The sequence below is a fragment of the Emydura macquarii genome, unplaced genomic scaffold (genome assembly GCF_026122565.2).
Source record: "Emydura macquarii macquarii isolate MOO-44397 ecotype Brisbane River unplaced genomic scaffold, CSIRO-AGI_Emac_v2 contig_2676, whole genome shotgun sequence".
Classification (NCBI taxonomy): Eukaryota; Metazoa; Chordata; order Testudines; family Chelidae; genus Emydura; species Emydura macquarii.
This window is the reverse complement of record NW_027132813.1, coordinates 48,373,287-48,390,363: the sequence shown is the minus strand read 5'-3', so window position 1 is coordinate 48,390,363 and position 17,077 is coordinate 48,373,287. Positions and strand designations below refer to the sequence as shown.

Sequence of the window (17,077 nt, the reverse complement as noted above, 5' to 3'; positions counted from 1 at the left end):
CTCACCATCCGTGTGCTACTGGCGTGGTCTCTTGCCAGCCCTGAATAAGCCAGCATGCAATGGGGACTTGGAGACTGGGGAATAGGATCCTTAATTAACATGAATCCTGTGGCCAAGAATGTCTGTGGAGAGGTTGTAGCCATTATTCCAGTCCACGGAGAGGCTATATTACAGTCCTGGGGCAGACCCAGGGGCTGTGGGACTGAATTCCAACCCTCTGACCCCAGGGAGATGTCCGTGCAAAGTCTGATTATTTTAGCTTTGTGGCTGGCTAAGGTAGGAGGGAGAGGAGGAATTTCACTCTTACTTATATAACACCTGCCTATCTACAACTATTCTGCACAAAACACCCATGTTCCTACTATGCATAAAAAGTCTGCACCAACTGCTGGCAGACCATTGAATGAAACCATTACACCAAATACATTTGTGTATACCTGTGTATCACAATGCTGCACCAAGTGTCTGTGACTTTTTTAGAGTATAACAACACTGCACTAAATATCAGTGTTCCCACACATATATAATAATCCACACTTCAAATCTGCATGCCTCTCTTTGTATTTAACAAGTGTCATCATCTGTGAATTTAGCTGTAAATATCCACAGGAAAAACTATATTCTGATTTTAAAAAATCAGCTGAGGGCAAAGAGGCAGAAACAGAACAGGAGAGTGTTTTGAAGAGAAAGGAGAGAGACAAGAAATACAGGGTTAGGAGGAAGGAGATGGTGCAAGAAATTGGGGGGTTAGGCCCCAATCCTGCATATTGACCTGCATAATCCACTTTCAGCCTCACTGAAATCAGAAAATAATCAAAACAGTAGGTGCCTGGGTCCACCCCTCCCCGCCCTCCAATATTCTGAAGAACCTGCTGCACTTTCCTGCATTCAGAAGACTTTAAAACGTCTTTAAACAAAAATTTTAGACACACAAAACATAAATAGCTTTCCCTGGAATGCTGAGGATTTATTTCTGGGGCAACAGTGAGGTCTATGAAGGCACAGGGTTCCCTTTGTGCATGTGTCCTTGTGTGTTTGGGGTCTTAGAAATGAAAGGAAAACAAGTGGAGTAAAACTGGGGGGAAGGAGGGAATGATCATGAGAAGGAATTGCACAGCAGGCAACATAGTGAGTTTTCTGTGTGTTTTCTAGAAACATAGCAGCAAATGATTCTAGAAAATTAGACTTTCAGCATGCCTGAGAAACACATTTTTTTCTTTGTGTCTGATTGTTTTGTTTTGAAATGCACTAATCTTCTACATGCAGGATATTGCACCTGATTTTCCACAACGTTCTGGGGGGCTAAAAGGATTGGTGCATTCACTGCTTTAATTATAAACAACATCTCTCTGCTGCTAGTCAGAACTAAATGTTCACCCAGGGTTTGTGTGAGTTAGTCTCCTGAATGTAAGATGCTCGGAACTATAGCATTGCAGGTACCATGCTTTGGATTTTAGGATTTGCATTTTCTTTAGACTGGCATTTAAAAAAAAAAAAATCTTTTCATTTGGCTTTTTTTCCCTCATGTTCTAGCAGAGGGACATTTGTTATTTGACTGCACCTCTTTTGATCAGTTTCTCAGTGCTCTGTTCTCCTATCAGAACCCTTTGCTTTTACCCATAACAAATATGGTTTCCAGGTAACACACTTATCATTAGCAAGACTGAGCCCCCAATTACTTCCTCTTTGGCTTTCTTGCCCTCAAGAAAAATGGCTCATGCACTTCCAGTTCAGAAGCTGCAGCTCCCAGTTTTTTCTGCTTCCCTGTGTGAGTATAACAACGAGAAGGTAATCAGGGTCTGCTGCTCACCCTTTCCCCTTGCAGGCTGAGTCTGTGGGGTGGTGTCTGGGCATTACATGCTGCTTTAATGCTGTCAGCTAGGGTGGGGTATCCGTGGAGGGGTTGCACGGGAGTGTCAGTGGATTTGGGGCATAGGGGTTATGTGGAGGCTTGGGAGACATGATATCTTTTATCTGACCATCTTCTGCTGGGAGTGAGACAAGCTTTGGAGCTACACAGAGCACTTCTTCAGGTCTGCCAAAGGAGCTCTCTGGCCTCACAGCAAAATGCAAGGAGGAGCAGATTGTTTAGCATAAGTCGTTAGCACATATTGTAAGGGAGCCTTCAAGGTACAATGGCCCGTAAATACCTCTGATATCTGCTTTGTCCTGGATGGGGCAGCAAGGCCTTTGGGAAGCTGCGGGTGCTAGTGACCAGGGGTTAGCGAGAGGCGGGGAGGATGTTTGTGTGGGTGTGGGGAGGTGTCTGGTAAAGGGGCACTGGGGCATGCAGGAGGAATGGGTGGTTAATGGGGGAGGATTGTGTGTGCTGGGGGGAGGGGAGTGTTCCTCTGCCATGAGGGGGTCTGCTAGCAAGCCCTTGGCAGGGAACGTGTGGGAGAGGCTGGCAGCTAGTGGGGTCTGGATCATGTCCGAGATGCTACTCGGCTGCCCTTTGACAACCTATCAGTCCTGCTGCCACTGTCACAGCTTTCTCCTGCAGACAGACCTGGCCCCAGGCCTCGCCCCCAGCCAGCACACGCTCACACTAAGTAGTGTTGTGGGGCCCCGCTCCTGCAAGCCCATTGGCATGCATAGATCCGTGCTGGCAGAGGGGTCCCCATTACCAGCTTTCAGGATCGAGACCACGGTGATTTGTCCCTCCTCCACCCTGGTTATGCTGGAAAGCCAGGCTTTGTAAATAATGCTGGGGGACTGGCCCCATGGCGGAGCGCTACAGTGCTTTCTACCATCAGTGAGGGCTGTGCATCCCAGTTTGAGACCAGCGGCTTGAGCTGAAGGCCCGTTTGCTCTCCTTTGGTGTCCCTTGTTGACTCTCTCTGGGAGCTCTTCTCTGTTTTGCTTTTGTTATAAGCTGGCGAGCCCTTAAACTGAAAATTAACATTAAAAAAATATATAGCTGGCAAAAGCATCTGTTCAAATCCAGCTGCCTGCTCACATGCAGCACTGAGGAAGGATAAATAATGGAACTGGTCCAAACATTTCAACCTATTTTTTTTTCACGTGTCTCCTAAATTTTAATGAAAAGTTTGGTTTATTTTTAAACCAGCTCTAATAAATACTAATCATGGAGACTGATCCCACCATAAGATTATTCACCAGCTGTTCCCTACCAGCTCACCTACTGCTAGCCACAAATTATGTTAACGCTTAAGAGGGTGGGTGGGTCTTTAATTTGGCTTGCTTGTTTCAGTATTCCAAGGAGACAGCCCTTGTGGGGATCAGGGAGATGCCCTGACTCACTTTGTGCAGGAGGAGAGGGGGTAGAAGTTGTGAGTGTAAGCGCTGCAGAGACAGTTGACCTCTAAGAACGGGATGGTCTAGAGCATCTCAAATGGCAGGCCTGATCCAATACCCTGCCACTTGGTGTAGGCCACATTCGGCAAAAGTTATTAAAATAGAAATAGACCAAGATAAACCACGTTGGTAATGACTTACATTTATTTTACACCCCTCCAAAGCCTCTGGAACGCTACTAAGTGGTTCAACCCTTGTACAGGAGGTTTTGCTGGATGGCTGCGCTGGAGTCTGGGCTATGGATTAGCTCTCCCCTGTGGACCCTGCTGGCATATGCTAAATGTTCCTCAGTGTGTGTTGATGTAGTCTTGTTTTTAGCAGGACTGCATCAGTGCACACCAGCAGGGTCTACGCAAGGATGTTGGAACACAGCACACTGGTGTGCTCTACAAGTCACACCCCGAGAGTGTGGACTCTGGTGTTGTGAAGACAAGCCTGAATATTCATGGGAAGTCCACAGTCCAGATGAAACTGTTCTGCGGGCTGGATCCAGTTTTACATTTGACACCCCTGGTCTGGTCTTTGACACCTCTCCATTCAGTTAACAGCAGTGTAATTCCATTGAGATGAGGGGAATTATACTAGGACAAATGGAATCACAAAGTGGGGAAACAGGCTTTGGAAGGCCATGGGTTTTATATCAATCTACACCAACTGCTTGTGGACCTAGGACCATATAAAAACATTGCACCAAATACATTTGTATAAATGTGTATATTACAATGCTATACTGCGTGCCTGTGAAATATTGCTTTTTGGGGGAGGGACTGCTTTTTTGTTCAGTGTTTCCACAGCTAGGCTCTTGATCCATGGCTAAGACACCAAGGAACTACAATAATATAAATAATATGCTGGGATATAACACTGCATCCAATAGCATTCCTACACATATGATAATCCACACTTGAGATAAGTGCACAGATAATGACAAATGTTAAAAATCTGTATACCTATCTCAACATCCAGCACAACATACATTTTTTTAAAAATCAGCTGAGAGAAGAAAGGCAGAAACGTGAAAGAAGAGAGGCAGAAATATGGTCTTAGGCCCCCATCGTGTATTCACATGTTCATAATGTTCTGAAATATTCCTCTTTGATGCTCTTTTCCATGCTTAGCTTCTATCTGAAGATGGACTTTCTTTCTCTTTCAGTTTAAGCAAAATCCTCTCCATGACCTCAGTTACGAGGAGGTAAAAATGACATGTTTTTCCCATAGTAAAAAACCAAAAACCAGGGAAAATGATGATTCTCCTATTTCCTTCTACTTTGTGGGTGTAAGCTGGTGGCACAGTCCGGCCGGGGCATCGCAACCCTTCCTGAGGAAGACCACAGCGCCTTCCTTTAAGGGAATAAACAGTGCCCGTTTACAAGTCTTTAGCCCCAGCCGGGCAGGCTTCCTTCCCGTCTGTAGCCCTCTGGCCTTCCCATAGGGCAGGGCTGATATGGGGTCTGTAGTCCAGCCTTCCCACAGGCAGGGCTAGTAAAATAATCTGGAGCCCCCGGCCTTGCAGGCAGGCAGGGCAGGTAGAGCTCGGTGTCCTCTGTCTCCCATACCTAGAGGATGCCAAACACTCTCGGGGTAGTTGGGGAGGGGAACGCAGGCCCACCCAACTCCACTGCATCCCAGCCCAGGGCCCTATCCGTGGCAAAGCTGTTTGCCACCGAGTCAGCAGGGCTCCAGCTGCAACACGCTGATGGGGTTTAGCCCCTGACTCAGCCACTTGCTAGTTGGCTGTCCCTGGGCCACTTCCTCCCACCCTGTCCCTAGGTATCTGCAGGTAGAAGTCTTCTTCTGGGTCACTGGGTTGGAAGGCGAGCAGCAGGCCCGCAAATCCCTCACCATCAACAGGTCTGAAAACTCCTCTGGCTCATCAGCGGAGGGCAGGTCCCAGGGGTTCTTCCAGTCCACTGGGTTCAGTCAGCTCCAGGGGGTCCCCCGCATCAGGCAGCTCCTCCAGGTCAGGGCCAGCCTCAGGGGGTATTTCCCACCCAGGAGTCTCCAGTGGCTCATCCCACCTACTAGTGCCCAGCGGCCCTACCCAATCACTAGGACTCAGCGGCCCTATCCAGTCACTTGGGCTCAGCAATCTTGGCAGGGTTCAGTGGGGCAGTTGCTCCAAACAGCCGCTGGGGCACAGCCTCCAGGAAGACACCTCTGCCTCCAGCAGCAGCAACTTCCTCTCTACTGAGCTGCTAGGCCCGCCTTTTATAGTTCCCTTCCCTGCGTTGGCTCCGCCCCTCTGTTTCTGGACAGTTTTGCCTGTAGGGCCCTGTTCTGTCCAGCAGGGGCATTGCGACCCCTTCCTCAGGCCCAGGTTCCGAGGAAGGCCACAGCGCTTTCCTACCGTGGGACTAACACAAAAACAGCTGAACTTTGAAATGTCCAACAGGGAGCCTTTGCATCCTGCAGCGTGCTCAGCCCCTCTCATCTTTGCCCTGACTTCGGGCCAAGTTATGGAAGGGCAGAGCCCCATAGAAACTGCTCTCAAAGTCTTGACCAGTCCCTTCCAGGCTAAGCGTTAGGCCTATCCCAGGCCTCCTTCTCCCTGGATCTTTCCTCTCTGTTTGACAGCGTTGATTGCGTTCCTAGAATCCCACCCGTCCTTGGTTTCAGTGATCTTCTGGCACTCTTCCTGCCTCTATGGTCACCTTTGGCAGCTCTTTCTCCTCTCAGCTTCTGTGTGCTGTCCGGATCCCTCAGGGCTGTGTTCATGGCCCTTTCTATGCTGTTGTTGGGTGACCTCCTCCACTTGCATGCGTTTAAAAACCACTTCAACGGTAATGACTCACACATACTTCCCTGCTCTGAACTTATCACCTATGGTTCAGCCTTGTCTCTCTGACTGTTTCATTTTGGATGGCTCACCCGGCTCATAAGCTTTTCCAAACTGTCTTCTCTATGTCCCTCCATTCTGTATTATGGTTTGTAACTCCACCAGACCTATCACGTGGGGGGCCAACTTTAACTCCTCCTTCCCCTTTTCTTCTCCAATACAGATTGTTTCCAAATCCTGGAGCTTTTTCCTCTGTGGCATTTCAAACAGCCCCCCTCTTCACCAGCGGGGAAATCGCTGGTCCCTAATCATCTGACTTCACTACTCCAGTCTCCCCTTCCTCGGGTCTTTTTTATGCCAACTTTGGCCCCCTCCAGGCCATCCTGGAGGCCCCTACGCTGTAAGGTTCTGCATCACACAGCCCCTGTGCGCTCCTTTGACCTAGTTTCTTTTAGCATTTCCACTCCACCAGTGACATCAACAGCTTTTATCTCCTATCACAAAGATCACTGTGCCTTCTGCCATGGTGCCCTTTATGTCTGGAATGCCCTTCGAAGCCACCTGCCTCAAATTCAAATCCTTCCTCAGAGTCTATTTTTGCTGCAAAGCCTGCGAGAAATTATGAGTTAAAATAAACCAAACAAACCCACCACCATCAAGAGGCGTGCATGATAGACTGCCTTATTTTATTATTGTCACCCTTGTCTTTCCTTTCCTCTCTTCTTGTTGTGATACATTAAATTTAGTTGTACAGTCCTTGGGGCTGCCGTTATGCCCCAACTTTTCGTAAGTGACTTGTGATTTTAGGTGTCCAATTTGAGACACTTTAAAGGAACTTGATTGTGAGAGAGGAGATTCCCAGCACACAGGTCCCTTTAAAGTGTCTCTAGTTAGACACCTAAAATCATCAGCTACCTTTGAAAATCTTGGCCCATTATTTTGTGAGGTGCCTAGTACGTTTTTTGGTTTGTTTGAAAAATAACGAATAGTAATCATGCACCGAGAATTTGCTACAGGACTCTCATTGTTTTTGTTCTAACCAGTTGTTCATCTTTGGTAGGCTGTGCTTGGATTCAAAAAGTCTGATCTCCAAGTTGGTCTGTCTTCCAAGTAAAAATAGGAATAATGCTATTTGGGGTTAATAGAGCACCTTGCATCGTAGGATTTGAGAGTGCTTTACAAAAGTGAGTGTGCATCATTGTCACCTTTTTACAGATGGGGAAACCAGGGAAGGCCACAATTTTCAGTACTGTGTTTGCATATTTCAGTTTTTGGTTCCCAACTTGAAACGCCTTGGCCCTGATTTTTCAGAAGTTCCGAGCACCTGCATCTCCATTTGAAGTCAATGGGCGCTGCAGATGCTCAGTACTCGGGTGTCTGAAATTGAGATGCTGCCAGTCAGTGGCCAATCTTGAAAATGGGGTCGTCAGTGACCTGCCTAAAATCACACAGTGAATTGTTGACTAAGTGGAAAATAGAACCAGGTATTTATGAGCCTGTTGCCAGCTATGAACGCTAGATTATATCATCTTCCTAGTATATACTTCCTGGAAAGCTTTGCTACAGCATGGACAGCTGTTATAAAACTCAGCTTATTTCAAAATGGCAGCAACAGAACATAATGAGGTAGGTGTGCTGGGGAAACAGCCGTTCATTCACACGCGGGTGTGGGCTAAGCAAGGATACCGTTTGCTTTTAGTTTCCTGCTTCAAAGTGTTTGAATAGAAGAGAGCTCACATGGCAACAACCTACATATACAAGTATAGAGGATGTTGACTTCTTAGTGAGACCAGCATCACTGTAAAAAAAAAAAAAAAAATGGAAGGTGTATGTATTGACTTCAAGTAACATGCACACTCTGGAGGGCACCTAATTTTGGCAGCATGATCAGCTGATGCAAAGAATCTAATTGACCTGTCTTTCATTCCAGAAGGCTGCAGCTGAAAGACTTTCTATAAGGGAAAGCTGCATGACAGATGACCACAAACACTGACAACCTGTTTACTTCTGGACGCTGCCCAAAGGGTTGCTCAAACGTCAGTGATCCTTTCACAGGTAGAATGCAAATGACATGGTGTGTCCCCCTCTTGTGTATCTGAGAACTCAAGGGTTCAGTCACATCATCGCTTTTCCTCTGAGATCGATTGAAAACTAGTCAGTCATTTCTGCCTGTGTGTCTAGGAATAGGATCAGTCCCTCCATTTGTTACTTCTAATTCACATGCTATTTAATTCCACAAACCAAGGCCCCAGTCTGGCAAAGGCTTATGCAGGTGCTTACTTTGTGCCCTATGAGTAGTCACGCTGAAGTTGACAGGACAGTTTGCAGTGCAGAAAGCATGTGCCTAAATCTTTGCAGGCTTGGAGCCCCACTGCTTTGGAGCAGTGTGAAAACATGGAGACAAGACATACCTCAGCATTCCTCGTGACAGTTTGGCAAGGTTGCCCCAGGGGCTTTCAAGAGTAAAAAAATCTGGTTTTTTGTTTTTAAAACAAAGGACTGAATTTCAAAATGTTGCCTTGTAAATATATACAGACTCAGAGCAGGTAGTGCAGAAAGCGGAGCATAACCTTTACATCAAGGTTCCCCTTATTTACTACCCTAACTAATGCCCATGCGGGTTCTGGTGTGGAAAGCAGTGGAGACACATGGTTTTCATCTTTCACTCTCTGTCTCATGGAAACTTTTTGTATTATGCGACAGCAATCTTATCCTTTCCTCTAGGGCAAGAAAACTGATCTCTGATGTCAGAGCCAATATCCTGCAGTTCTCTGGCAGGCGTAACAGAAAAGCAGGTTCAATAACATTCTGCAAAGGTCATGGGTGCTTTTTAGTTAGATGTTTGTTCTATGTCCAAAGGCACCAAGGAATGAAGCAAAAAATCAATCTCCCCCCAAAGGTATTAGATTTCAATTTGAAAAGCAAATCTCTCCATCTACGGTACTGTAATATCCGAGTGCTTCACAATCTTTAATATCTTCACGACTGTCTGTGAGGTAGGGAGGCAATGATACCATTCTACAGATGGGGGACGTGAGTTACAGAATGACTTAAGGTATGTCTACATAGCAAGGTTCAGAGCCTGGGTCTGCCGAGTTGGGCTTGCGCTATGGCGCTAAAAATAGCCGTGTAGACGTTCCAGCTCAGATTGGCGCTCTTGCTCCGGCCCAAACCGGAATGTCTACATGGTTATTTTTAGTGCCGCAGCAAGAGCCTGAGTCTGCAGAGCCAGGCTCTGAGATTCGCTGCTGTGGGGTGGGTTTCGCAGTGCAGACATACCCGAAGTGACTTGCCCAAGGTCATATAGGCAGAGCAAAGAAACAAATGTGAGTCCCAGGCAGGTGCCCTCGTCACTGAACCATCCTTTCTCCCCCAAATGAATGTCTCTGCCCTATGATTATTGTTTGTATTACAGTAGCGTCTAGAGCCCCCTTTGTGCCAGCTGCTGTACAAACATATTGTAAGATGCTTAGGGTAGGGATTGTCTTTTACTAGACAAGACAGACAAAGGGTTGGAGAAAACATTGTTATCCCCATTTGGGGTGTGGAAGCACAGAGAGAGATTAAGTGACTTGCCCAAGGTCATGGAGGAGGTGGGATACAATGGATCGGCATCATGACACGTCCCCCATAAGTAGCCAGCTGCAGTTTGTCTGTGGTCCAGAGAAACGGACGATCCAACTAGCAGACCGAATTCGAAGACTACCATGAATCTCAGGCAACTGGTCAAAACTGCATACGTCAGATAAAATGGAGGAGGGTCTGTGGCTGGAACTGGGGCTGGAACAGTGCTGGGAACTGAACTCTGAATCCTAATCCAGCGCCTTAGCCACTGGACCACCTTACCCTAAAAGCCCCACTCTTCACTATAATGTGAGAAAGGGGGGGGTTCAGTTCTCATAGCCCCCACATCCATTCACTAGTACCTGGTGCTGCCAGTTGCAAGGCTCTGGTAGACCAAGAGGGGGACAGAGGAGAGCTTTATTCTTCTCAGCAACGGTTTCTTGTGGTAATTAAGGAACAGAGTTGATGGGCCCTAGATGGTATCTAAGCCCCTCTGGCCAAAGGAGCTAAGAAACGGAGCTGACTCGGTGTGGAATCGTTAAAGCAAGGGAAGGCTGGACCTCCCGTGGGGCCAATCTCTGCCTGTCTTTGTGGTGATAATCTCTGGGGGGCTAGTCATAGCTGGTCTCCATCTCATCCACCAATCAATGCGAGTTCCATTTGGTTCTGAGGGTTCCCGCTTCTACCCTTCCCATCTGCCCCCTGTGTACCATCTCTCGGTGTGAGAGGCAGGCACACAGAGCTTCTCTGGGAGCTGCTCCACCAAGAGGAGTGAGAGGCACCTGATTCCTCCTCCCCAGCTATCTGCAGCGCAGCCTCCGAGCTGCCTTCTGCCTGTTTAAAAACATTGACCTCAGGGCTGGTCAAGCAGCAGCAGGGCAGGGAACAATGGGCAGGCCCACGCCTTGTTCCTCGAGCGGGCTGGGGGTTCTGTACAGGCAGCATATCCACGCCTGGCAGAAAGCCCCGTCCCATGATGCTCTTCACTGACTCAGTGTAATGATACCTTGCGCTGCAGGGTCCTGCAGTGCTGTAGCGGACAGGATAGGTAGAACATAGTCAGTCGCTACTAAAGGGCACTTGCCTCTCTGAGCGCACATCACCCCCCAGATAACTCAAAAGGCCTGGGAGCAAACTCAATGTTTAGCAGATGCCTCAGTACTTTCCTGGACTCCCCGTGTTTCTAGGGAGGCTAGGTATGTCAGACTTGATGCTTAGAGTTGCAAGTTATCCCCTCTGGCTGAGAGAAGCAAATTCTACTTATTTCACACCCCCTTCTTCTTCTTAGACCCACTCCCCCTGAGTTGAAGCAATCACTAAATGCTGAGACCAGAATTCTGCTGTGTGATGATAAAGCGTCTGACCAGATCAGCTCTTCAGGGTTTGCTTTCCTGTGGATTTTCAGGCTATAAATCAGCCCCTGGAACTCAGTAACAGTTGTGTCTTCACTGCAGCAGAGCCATGGAGGGAGATGAAACAGTATCGAGCCACCCCTCAGAGGACAGCAGCATACTGGACCTTCCTTCTGCTTATGATATAGCAGACAGCTTCCTGCCAGAAGACAGCACTGGAGTCAGCGACGAACTTGTTAGTTCTCTGGATACTTTTGCCTCATCAGCATCCTTGGGTAAATATTAAACTAACTATGAATGTAAATATTCCCATTCACACACGCACTCTCTTTGGATATAGACATGTCGGGTCAATATTTATTGCTTCAGGCAACGTGTTGTTTTGAATAAGCAGCAAACCGCATGCTGCCGTTTGAAGCAAGTGCATCAATCTTAGTGCAAAGTATGGCTTCTTAGAACTGCAGTATGGCTCTGTGCATCCTAATAAATAAAAAGTGTGCTATGGGCTGATGATACACATGAGAGCAGTCCAGACAGGAATGTTGTCTGCTAATGTTTGCTGCCGCCTAATGTCGCTGTGCTCATGAAGGAGGGAGTTACTTGAGGCCAACAGACAGAAACAATCCTGAAGCACTCATAGGCATCAGCAAAAAATATTGCTTTGTACAATTCCAAGCCAGGAAACATCTACTTTGCAAATCCTTCTACCTTCCCTTCCCCCACCTGCAATCTGTGTCCTCCTTAATCAGTGCAGGACAAATGTTCTGCTTATAGAAGGTTAAAGAAACAGGCAACTGAGCGGCTGGTTGTGCTGCATTTCTTCTGGATTAGCAATAAGCTTGCTGTGGGATCTGGTTATGCTCAGCAACTGGGGGGAGACAGTTAACTTTCTTGCTTTGTTTTGTTTCTTAGGAAGGGTGGATTTCTGCACAGAGGTCAAGAAACTAAGCTTTGGCCCAATTCCCACTTTCTCAGCTGTACTGTTGTATTTTGTAATATTTACCCATGAGAAAAGTGAATTGTGGTTGCAAGGACAACTTTAATTCTGGTATTTTCTAATTTTTGAGTCTGCGACTTTACAACCTGAAAGTTCATTTAATGTAGCTGTTATGGATGTAATGTGTATACAGGGACTGTTCTGCTCTTTGTTTCTGAGAGTGATTCTGGTCAGTTTCCCTTACCTTCATATGTTTGTAGGGTTGAATTTTTTTACAGTATCAAGAGCCCCTTTGAGAGGATTATATTAAAATGCAATATTAATATAGTTATTGTAGGTGTCACTAGGTGGCCCTGTTACACACAGTCTTCCAAGTTCTTCTTAACATGATAGCAAATTTTCAGTCATGGAAAGACAGGCTGTGTGATGGTGTTAGTTTCTGGTTATACAAGATTGTGGGTTTGGGAGCTATGTGAGCAGCAGGAGAATTTGCTCTGTGCTTGGGGCTCTGAGTTCTTGAAGCCGAGTTGCTCCTAGAGAATCAGGCATTGGTGTTGTCCTGAGATTCTTGGAAAGAGGGATTGCCCCGCATACTGTGTGATGTCTCTGTTACAGGTCTGGTGCGTTTGTGTGAACAAAATAAGTTATATTTAGAATTAGGGCTGGTTGAAAAATTTCTATCAAAGCTGTTTTTAAATGGGAAATTGGGTTTTGGACTAAATTAAATTTTTCACAAAAAGTGTCGGCTTTCCACAAAAAATTTAGAATTTTCATAACCTGTTCTAATTTGAGTCTTGATTAATTTCAGATCTTGGTAATGGCAAGGTGTCTGCATGTGAGTAATGGTGTAGTGATATATTTCCTTGTTGCTAATGAGAATATGCCAAATAAAATCTTTCTCTGCTTTGGTAGGGAAATTCCTCTGACAGTGTAATAGGCTGTATTTGTTTGTTTTTAGACAGTGTGTCATAGACTTTCTGTAAATCTTTATATGTGTATTCATAAGTGCTGGGATCTGTGGGCAATCCCTGTGATGGGTGTGTATGGTGACCTATTTGCTCCTGGTGACGCTATTCCTCTCCAGCAAGGGTTGGTGCTGTTTGAATTAATTGTGTGGGTGATTAATGTGGAGTGTAGGAGGAAAGTGTGATTGCTCTTCAGTCCGAAGACTGGTTTGAGGAGCACAGAGTTTACAACTAATCAGCCCGTCATGACACATGGAAAAACAAAGACAAACTGTTCAAGCTAAAGTGGAATTTCATGTTGTGTATTACTGCAGTAGAGGGCCAGATCCTGCATCTTTGCTCATGTATAACACCGGCTGACTTCAGTGGGTGCTTTGGGTGTGCATAAAATGAAAGATCAGACCCCAAATTTTTCTTCTTTATTTATATTACAATAGCACCTAGAAGCCTTGACTAGAGCCAAACTACAATGGACAGTGTACACATAATAAAAGACAGCCCTGATGCAAAGAACTTGCAGTCTGAGCCAACTTATTTGAGTGCAGTTTTCTATACAATTGTGTCTATATAAAACAATGCTGCTTCAAATATCTGAGTGCCTGCTCTGTGTAAAAGTGTCAGCATTTTATATGCACATTCGCCTAAGCACATCTATAAAATCATTAATGTATTTTATTTTGAAAGGAGATGTCTGCTTTCTAATTGAGGTTGTTTAAGGTAACATAAGTCCTGTGTACCTCACTGCATGTCAGCACTGCAAAAAAACAAACAATGGCAGCAAGTCTCAGAGCCTGGGTCAACTTGATTCTTGAGGTTTGCGCTACAGGGCTAAAAATCTCAATAGAGATGTTCCCGCTCAGGCTGGAGCCTGAGATCTGAGACTCCCCTCACCAGATTTCAGACCCTGGAGTCCAGCATGAGCAGGACCGTCCACACTGCTATTTTTAGTCCTGTAGCGTGAACCTGAGTCAGATGGGCCAGGCTCTGAGACTTGCTGTTGCAGGGTTCTTTTTGGTGCGTAGCTGTACCTGTGGTCATCTTGGCTGTAGAAAGCCAAGCCTTACATCTAAAGGGAACTTCCTTAGAGAAATAAATCATACCACCGAATCTTTGAGTTACAATCCTAGCTCTTTTTTCCACCTCTCATGAAATAGTGAAAATTGCTCCAGTGACTGTTGTTTATTAGTATTGCTGTAGCACCTAGGGGCGCCAGTCCTGGACAAGGACCCCGTTGTGTGAGGTGCTGTACAAACACAGAACAAAAAGATGGTCCCTGCCCCAATGATCTTATATTCTAAATAGGAGACAACAATGGACACAGACAGACAAATAGGGACCGGAAGTAAACAATGAGCGTATGTTGATCAGCATGATAGGCAGTGGTAGTATGTCAGCACCAGATTGCAAGACTGAAGTTAAGAGCAGTGATTTGCTCTAACTTGTGCTATGAAGAGTTGTGACTTGGAGACCGGCTCCTATGGTTTAGACAGTGGGAATGACAGGTAATTCTTTAAACTCTGTTTTAAATGCCATTTTTAGTTTGACAAGGACAATGGTCTGAATTGCACCAGTGTTAATTTTTCCACACATAGAAGTATGGCCAGCAGGAGTCACTGTCTCTTAGAACGTAACAATCTCTTTGTAGAGATGCAGATAGAGACCAAATACGCTTTTTCTGGCATCCCTCCTGTATTGGATTGATATTGACCAGAAGGCATGTCATTCTGCCTTCAGGCATCCAGAATAGATGTTTATGTATCGTTAGTGTGACTGAGTCGCTAGGAATAATTAAAAGTGTATATAATATAGAGAGGAGATATAATTTTATTGAAAGAGAAATGTGTCATAGTAGTTGGGTAACTCCATTGCACTGTTGAATTAGCAAAACAGTGCTCCCAGTCTCATGGAAATGCTAATAACAACAAATGTGCATGTGAATGAGTGATTTATGATTCAGTAGCGAGTGAAAGTTCTCCTGCTGTAACGCAGATACAGCATATCCAGCAGTAAACGCATGAGTTTTGTAATGAAGGTAAAGGTACGTTGGTATGTCAAAAAGAGCATATTTAAAAACACACGCACCCTCAAAATGTCCTTACTTGTTTATGTGACAATGGACCTTAGAATACTAAAACAGATGAAAATTGTACTTTTCATCCTTTTTGCTCCTTTTTTTTTTTTTGTTTAGTTTCCACTCAACTCAGAAAACAAAACTAAATGACTATGTTTATAACATTTGTAATCTGCATCATTCGTGTACTAGCACAACAGTGCAGGGTTTGGGTTTGGGTTACTGGCTCTGCTAGGGACTGTTTTAAATCCAGGCAAATTCTTTATCATTTCAAGTTTTTAAAAAGGGTCTTAAAATATTTAAATTAATACTTTGATTTTGTTGATTTTTTTCAATGAAACCTGTATTTTGTTCCTGACAGGGTTCCTTTATTTGTTGCTGTGGTCTGCATTATAGTAGCTACATATGCTAGGTGCTGTCCGGGCACAGAGGAAGACATGGATCTTGCCCTTAAGAGCCATGCAGTCTTAAAAAACAAAGGGTGTGGAGGAGGGGATACAGCATCCAAGCCAGTGATCCTGTGGCAGGTTGGCTCATCTCTAATTCATGCTGTGGAAGGGTTATTTGTAATGGAAATCGTTACAAGTAATGGCTAGAGAGGGTGGGGTTGGGTAGGTGGGAAAATGAAGTGGGAAGGAAAGGAGACAGTGTAGGGAAGAGATGATGTCAGTGGAGCAAGTGAGTAGGAGAAGACAGAGGAGAGAAGAGGCACCTCAGAAGCTTCCCTCCCTGGCCACGCAAGGTCTGTCTCCACATCCTGCAGCAGCGAGTCTCCAAGACCAGGTCCACAGATTTGGGCGCATGCTACCACGCTAAAAATGGCTGGGTAGACAGCACTTTTCAGTTGTCCTCCCCTCACCCCCCAGCTTCAGAGCCCAAGCGGCAAGGTCTACACAGCTATTTTTAGCACAATGGCACGAGCCCAAGTCTGTTGTTCCGGGCTGGGAGGTTCGTTGCTGCGGGTTGTGTAGACGGACCCATAGAGGAAGCCTCTGGGTCCCAGAGCTGAGGAGTCTGAGTGTGAATGGGCTGAGTCTGGTGGGGAGAGAAGAGTTGGTGAACCGTGCATTCACACTGCTCTGGCAGAAGCAAAAAGCCGTTCTTTCACAGTCCCCTGCTTCAGGTCAGTAGCTCTAAATGCACCGTGTGGCTTTTATGTCACTGCAGTCTGTCTCGGATTTAGGCTTGAGCTTATTGTTGATTATTTGCTGTAGCTGAGTTTGAGCACACGTGCCCAATCCCTTTGGAAATGATCGTTTATGACAGGACAGGACTGTGCTGCTCGAGAGCACAGAATATTCCTTCCACCGGTTGCTGTGTAGATGTGTTTCCTTTGATTTTCCCTCTTTGCCTCAGAGCCCGTCTCAGTGGTGGTAAATTTGCAGCACTTCTCATGAAGACTCAGGAAAAGAAAAGAAATAGTAAGAGCCACCTCCTCAACTGACACAATATCAGCATATCTCCACTGATGTCAAGTGTTCAAAAATTATCAGACCTTTTTTTTTAAAAAAAATAAGTGTGCTCATTTATTGCCATCTGATTTTCTTGACTCTCTAGGGTGCATTGCACCACATTTTCAAGCTTTACTCCACAACCGTGAGAGCAAGAATGTTTTATTTTTGTAATGAAAGCTGAGATTCTTAACTAATTCAACGCCTCCAGGGCCTGGGTCTTCAAGAGAAACACCAAATATCCGGGGAGTTGGCAACAACGAGTCTGGCAGAAGAAATGCTAGAGCTGTACAATATGTCTATTGCCTCTGTTCTGCACTGATTAAGATCTTTTTGAAGTAGTATCTGAAATGAGACATGTGCACATCAATCCCTGTTTATTCTGACTGTTCCCTAATTATTCTATGTTTACTGCTCACTTTGCCTTTTAAGAGCCTCTTGCAGCTTTTCCAATAGTGCTATGTCATGTACGCTATAAGAAGAAATGGCTTTAGGTGCTGTAGGTTTTTTCTTGTACTGGGGTAATGCATGCATGCAGTTGTGGAACGTTGAAAATTAAAGTCACAGGCTGTACTTTTAATATCCTCAATAATTCATTTGGGTCAACACTAGCACTTGAGAGGCCACTCAGAGGTTCATGGCA

At 45.6% G+C, this 17,077-nt stretch overlaps 1 protein-coding gene across 4 annotated transcripts in view; it reads left to right on the top strand.

Annotated features, from left to right (window-relative positions):
* The first annotated feature begins 1,718 nt into the window (after positions 1-1,718).
* The window catches only part of SHLD1 (shieldin complex subunit 1), a 76,532-nt gene continuing 61,173 nt past the window's right edge, over positions 1,719-17,077 (top strand). Inside the window, exons 1-3 of one of the 4 annotated variants that reach the window (XM_067565335.1) lie at positions 1,719-1,788; positions 8,025-8,149; positions 11,113-11,285. In XM_067565335.1, the coding sequence (XP_067421436.1) occupies positions 11,120-11,285 (166 nt within the window). In that variant the 5' untranslated portion in view covers positions 1,719-1,788; positions 8,025-8,149; positions 11,113-11,119. Of the gene's footprint in view, positions 1,789-7,962; positions 8,150-10,962; positions 11,286-17,077 lie in introns of those variants that run through there. The other 3 variants (XM_067565336.1, XM_067565337.1, XR_010923031.1) reach the window with 3 other exon arrangements.